General features: G+C 35.1%; 1 protein-coding gene across 1 annotated transcript; it reads right to left on the minus strand.

The window, feature by feature from the left end:
* Positions 1-4,279: 4,279 nt before the first annotated feature.
* Positions 4,280-6,392, minus strand: LOC149795539 (uncharacterized). The gene has a single exon (XM_089963818.1). The coding sequence runs from the start codon at positions 6,335-6,337 to the stop codon at positions 4,280-4,282; it is 2,058 nt and encodes a 685-aa protein (XP_089819944.1). The 5' UTR covers positions 6,338-6,392.
* Between the last annotated feature and the right edge of the window lie 627 nt (positions 6,393-7,019).

Below are 7,019 nucleotides of genomic sequence, written 5' to 3' on the forward strand. Positions count from 1 at the left end.
CCGTTTCTGATAAATTATTGAACATATATGATGTCGATTTATTTGAGCCATCAATCAATTACAAATGAGAAGTGTCTGATAAGCAAATATGTAGGATTTGGAGTAGGATGTAATGGAGTCGAATCGTAAAACGAAAGGACGTGTGGATTTTTTTTGTTTTTGTTTTTCCTTCTTGCAGTTATAAGCATCAAGACCATACTTTCTTAACAGTAAACGGCTATTATTAGTTGCGTGACCTCATGCGCTATTTATAGCCTGCGATAAAAATATTTCATTGAAAAGAACGTGTAGGATTTCTTCATATTTAAATTTAATGGACTTCTCACATATGTTATTATTGCAGGATGCTTATAATTTTTGTATCATTTTCTATCGTATTTTTTGTTTAGTTTGGGTTAACGTACGCACCGTTGATAATAGTCTGACTACATAAGTAAGCGACTATATATGAAAATGGAATTTTAAAGCTTTTTGTGAAAATTGCAAGCACATTAATGCTAAGTGGAAAATAGAAAGAACGGCAAAGAAAGAAAATCCCTCTCCTTAAAAACAATATTTCGAACATCTACCTAGAGTTATTGCAAATATTTATAATACCAGTGTTGCATTCGATGACGACGAGCCTGAATGTAAGCATTAAAGATAAGTTCTTGAATATTTGTTGGAAGGTATTCAGTATACATTGCAGTAATGTAATTTTGGTTGAAATTATTTACCAAAGTTGATCAGTATAAAAGCTAGAATACCAAATTTCATTCTTAAATACATCACTGAAAGTTTGAGAATTAACGTTTATCAGTTGCTTTCTCGATAGATAATTTCAGGTCCAGTTATCTATAACCTAATCGTTGTCGTGTAAATGTACCAATTTTCATGGAAGTGATTTTGTATGGGTTTGATTTTCGATTTACAATGTTTAGACCGTCCAGGTGCTCTCGCAGTCTGATTTCAATATCATCTGTTGATTTACCAGTCGTATCAATAGTTACGTCTTCAGTAAAATGTTCAATGGAAAACAACAATAACAATGGCGACAACAAGAGCTGACAAGGGAGCGGCAACCGGGGACATATACCCGGGGCCAGGGCCAGTAAGGGGCCTGGGCCGAACAACACTTTTTAATTTTTTAAAAGAAAAAGTAAGTTTGAACTCGAACTAGGAGAGGCCCGGATGTTTCTTACCACAGGGCCTGTGGTCGCTCTCTACGGCCCTGGCAACAGCAACACGTTTAATATGCATGTATCGTAATGCCCATACTCGATATCGAAATATTTTCCTTAACATTTCTGGCAAGGGCGTAAGAGTTACTTCCCATGAAATAGCTTTATAACGACACTATGTATATGGCATGTGCGTATCGTGTATTTCTTATCTTAATATTGGACAATTTTCTCTTTTAGTGACTGCCCGTTTATAGGATGGGGATCTTTCCAACGGTGTACAAGTTGTTGAAATGTGTTACACACGTACTTACATGCATACCGAGATATCGCAGCACCAACTGACTGTGTGACAGTATCTCCGCCCTCCCTCCACGTAGGGGGATTATTGAATGATCAGCAATGTATTTCATTTATGGATCGACTATTGAATAATCAACATTGTCTATCATTTATCGACAAACAATCGAATATTCAGCATTATGTTTCGTTTATTGATGGTCAAGACATTTCTTTTTCAAAAAATCGTGTCAACTGACCTTGTCTTTGTTTTTACTCTAATAAACACATTTATATTTTTTTCTTCAAAAAATACAATGACATGATGAGCAACAAGGGAGTAAAGCCCAAGACACGAATGTAATTTGAAATTATTTCACCAGTCTGTTTTGTAGTTTTCTTGATTAAGTTTATGAGTGATTTTAATCTTCAGTTAATGCTCGTTACAAACGTTTCATAAACCCGAAGAATCAATTTAATCACTTTGTTCACAAAGGATAGCAAAATAAATAATTATTTAACTTGTCCTATTTAAAAGCAATACTCCGGTAGTATCCTTTATACAAAAATATTGGACCTTTAAGATTCACTACAGAACGATTTGAAATATTTTTAAAACGTTATCTTTATTTGGAATATATCAGCATCACAATTCTAATGTTATTGTATAAAAATATACGAATTGCAAAATGTACAACAATGGACCAGATTCACAATAGCTGAAAATAACGCTTTCGGGTTAACTCGCAATTCCAAAACGAGGCGCTCGCTTCTGGGAGATTTTCACCGTCAAACAGTTAAAAGAAATCTTAAATCTTAACAATGATAGTGCCAGAGGACAAACGGCCGTTATAGTAACGTGTACCTACGTCCAAATTTGCAGGTAAAAGGATTCCTTGCAGTTAATATTATAGGCCTAAGTGTTATGTTGTCATCCAAACTTTCACATTGTATGATGGCTTTCCGAGAACGCTAAATGGACTGAAGATGTGTTGAAAAAAAAAAAAAACAGAAATAAATATCTATCAGATTTATGATTATTTAGTAGAGAAAACAAAGACAGCGATGAAAGGAGCTAAGTTTGAAAACGAAATTGCTTTTGCATTTCTCGTTCGCTGAACGGCTTGTCATTGATATTAAAGTTTCAAGTATAAAATATTTTAGTGTACGTGAAAGGTGATTGCGTCAATAAAAATAAAATATCAAAATAAAGAAAATAATGTTGTTTAAAAAATAGAATAACAAAACTAAAGATAAATGTTTTGTTGTTTTTTTAAAAATTAAAATAGCAAAACTATAACGTTATTGGAATGAAAGTACCCAAAATACAATTTAATGTTATTTAAAACTAGAATACTAAAACTAAAGAAATGTTTTTGTTTTAAAAAAAATTAAATGAACAAAATTATATTGTTATTGGAATGAAAATACCAAATTAAGGAATAATATTATTTTTAATTCAAAAACCAAAACTAATGTGTATTGTTATTTTAATTAAACACCATACTACTGAATAATTTTATTTTAATTAAAATATCATAACAATCTAATAATGCTGTTTTAAATAGACATTTCCATGGTTTGAAACTAACCATAGCTCGTTAGTGAGAGATTAGTAGATTTCACTACAGACTCAAACTTTTACATTGGTATTAGTCTAATGGTATTAAGTAAAATTTTATTTTAAATTCAAATTTGACAGAAAGGGTGGAGACAGCTGCATCTTTCTGAATCTGCAATTATACTGATTCTTTTCCCAATGATTTTAAACACACTATATTAAACCTACATACTTGTAAGCATGTTTCGATAGCTATATTGTTTATACCGCAAAACATGGTTCAACAAATATCATTAAAACATTTTGAAAAACTTGCTGATAAAACAAGTTCTGAGAGAAACCTCTCATTTGCTTGGCTGTTCGTGTTTATTGTTAAAAAACATGTTGGGGATTATTATTATTATTATTATTATTATTATTCTGAATGATTATATTTGTTTATCAACACTCTATGTACCTGCACATAATGTGACGATATTATTCAGACTTTCAACGCCGATGTCCACTTTCAATTCAATATAAAGAACATTTACCCAGCAGCGATAGCCTCATTTTGATATTTAGCGCTCGATATCATTAACAGCAATTTGTCCGAATTGAGTATTGTGAAAGGGGTCCATTGACACATGAATATATTTATGCGTTCTGGGAAGCATTTAATTTAAACATTTGTATGTTGATAGGTTTCTATTATAACAGATGTACCCCGGTGTACTACGTACAATGTGGAGTTCTGAGGTTGTGGCCCTATTGTGTCTGGTGTCTGGTTGGTTCGGACGCAGGTCTGGATTAACCCGTGGACTAACAAGGCTATAGCCCTGGACCCTCATCTTTTGTATGCCATTCTATATACCCTCTATTCCGATACGTAATACACACTAAGGCCATTCCATCCTATTTTCCTTAGCCACACACTTGGAGAAGTTATAGGTTGGACAATATGAAAGGCACATTCAAATTTCTCCTGCACCCATTCCGCAATAGTGACTACTCTTTGTTTCTGTTAACAACTTTAGCCACCTGTTATTGATGGTCACGAGGAGATCGAAGCATGGAGCTGAATAGTGTTAACGTACAGAATAGGTCAACGAGGGCAATTTCTCATCATTAGACTTCTGTAACTGGCAAATAGACATAAACAATACTGTGTCTTTTGAGTTGTCACTTTGTATTCTAGGAAATACATTTATTTCTTGATTGTACTGAACTTGTTGATTTCAATTCAATCATTTACAAAGTTTAATTCCACAGAATCGTAACATCTGTTCTTAGCCAACGTTTATATAGGTTCCACTGAACCACTTTCAGCAAGGTCCTTCGACTTGGAGCATTTGGAAAAGAACTGGTTAAATTTAAACGAAATATCAGCCAGTTTGCCCAGTCTTAATTTAGTTCCTTCTGTTGACATATCTGGAAGCTGAACTACAGTGCTTTCTACATTGGTTGCGTTCTTTTCCTCTAATTTACAGATGCGTTTCAATTTAGGTGAAAGCGAGGTGAATGCGGAGTAAAACGGAAGTAGGAATACAAACCAAAACATAAATACAATTGGATTCGCTGTTTTAAAATATAGGCAGACAGCAATTACCTGTATTAAGGCGTACAGTGAATATCCCCATAAGTGTTTCAGACTGGAAACAATTGGATTTGAGAGTTTGATTTTTTCTTCCACGGCCCTCTGTGGAATCGATTGGACTGTGCCCAAGACGTTGTCTATCCAGGACAGGCAAATACGGACTGTACCGACTACAACCTCTGGTGTGAACTGACTGATTGAGACTATTGTCTCCAAAAGCATGCCTTTGTAGTTTTTCATGTTGCATGCTACAAGCTTTGGGAAGATAGCCACCAAGAATATGATGATAATAACGGAAAGGTAAGAATAATGAAGACTGACGCTACAGTGAATATAGATGTACAGCAGCAGCAGTGGTTTCATAAGCATTTGCCGTAAGGCCAGATGAGCAAGGTAGAAACTCACAAAATCAAACTTGCATGGTGTTCTCAATTTGGTCTTGTTAAAGCTTTGTCCCTGAACTATCTTTTGTAAGAATCTCATTATCCAGCCAAACGTATTTGGCCACGAATGCATGGCGAGAAGAATTTCACCCCTATTCAACCCCATTTCGCGAATGTTCCAGGTGATGTAGTTATAACATGGCTTTTCTGATAGGTAAACACGTCTAACATAGAGAGGTTTCGTAAAGGCTCCTACAAATGCATCGTGGCTGAGAACGTCCACTGGAACACGTTCAATCAGGTTGTCTTTGGTACCAATTACGTTGTCAATATACGCACGATTTTGTATCAATGCCTTCCCAAAGAATCTTGATTGACCAAAAACGGCCAAAACAGCATTTGTAATCGGTTCGTATAATCCTTGTTGAATAGATTGTAAATGCATGAAAATTGTGTCGTCTGGTTCGCAACGAAGCTTTATTGCTGGCTGAATTATTGCCCTCTCCGGATGTGCTGCCGCTATCTGAAGTAGTTCGGTCACTGAACCGCTAGGCACTCCATTGTCAGCATCAAGGACGAGTGTGTAATCAAATTTACGTTCAAAAATATTATTGACATCATCAGAAGCATGAAATAGAGGCTGTCCGTAGGGACGAGCACTTTTTCCGTAATATTCCGGATCACAGTAACTGTATGCTTCATAATTTCCTTCTGACAACAACATCAAGTCCTGGTACTGTCCACACATTCGAAGGACACGACTCACACGATGCAGTACCATGAACTCTCGTACATATTTGTCACATATATTATCCAAATATTCCCGAATAAAGACTGGTGTATCTATATTTACGTACATCTGCCAAACATTTTTTAATCGAATGGGATCTATGGATTCATAATGTCTAATCGAAAACGCTAATCCTTCATTATACAGTTCTTTGTAAATTATATCTTTATATGCGTTTCGCTTCTCTAACTCATACTTTTTCAGTTCTTCATCGTTTGTTGAGCTCACTAGGACAGCAGAAACGTTTGGTCCAAGGTTACCCATGTATCCTTTATACATGGTTTCAAAACACTCGTCGATGTCATCTTTGCTTGTTGCCAGAAGGTTGTAGTTCAAAACTACGGTCAATTGGTCAGCTGGAGCCTTCTCGACTTCACAGCAGTGTCCCCTCACAATGAGTGTCGCAATCGTTTGGACTGTAATTTCTAAGACGGAGCCTTGTATAACGCTTAAGAATATTACAATTACGACTCCCTTGACAAAACTATTATGGGACCAATCAACGTTGATGATGTTTAAGAGGACGGCTCCTAAACTGAGAGCCAGCCATAATGAAAAGTACAGAAATAGTCGCACGATTTTCCTCATAGTGACAGCAGATTGGAGTTCACCTCTTGCGACTGTACTATCAATTTTCTCTTTACGAAACCTGTAAATAAATAAATAAGTAAATAAATAAATAAATAAATAAATAAATAACATTTTTTGTTGATTATTACAAATGTGTAGTCTGTTGACCCTCTAGCATAGACTTATGTAGTGGACAAAAAGGCGTCTTCAAAAATGCATTATAATGCACTGAAAAAAAAACAATAAGCAGTCTTCAACTAACTTTTGATAACTTGTTTTCTACGTGAATCGTACAAATTGTCAGTGCCTGAACTGATGCTATTGAATATTCTTTGTCAGGGATTCATAAAATATACCTGTTGTTCTCTAAGACAAATAATACACATATTTAAGAAAAACTTGTGATTAAATATGACAGTAAATTTCTTTATGTAGTTAATATTTCTGTCATCACAGCCATGATCATGTCTGAAAACTATGAAGAAATCAGGAATAGGTTAGTGTCGATTGAATAATGAAATGAAGTCATTATCCAAGTTTGGATGCAGTCTCTGTTATCGAAATTATTCGCAAGCCGACTGACACACATAATTCACGACTGAGTGCAACCCACCCACCCCCCAAAAAATAAAATAGCACCCAAAATCCTTACAAGTAAACTCACAAGTATTAAAATCTGTTGTTTGATGATATTTGGCTC

The sequence above is a fragment of the Sinohyriopsis cumingii genome, chromosome 7, assembly GCF_028554795.1.
Source record: "Sinohyriopsis cumingii isolate HCF-2022 chromosome 7, ASM2855479v2, whole genome shotgun sequence".
Classification (NCBI taxonomy): domain Eukaryota; kingdom Metazoa; phylum Mollusca; class Bivalvia; order Unionida; family Unionidae; genus Sinohyriopsis; species Sinohyriopsis cumingii.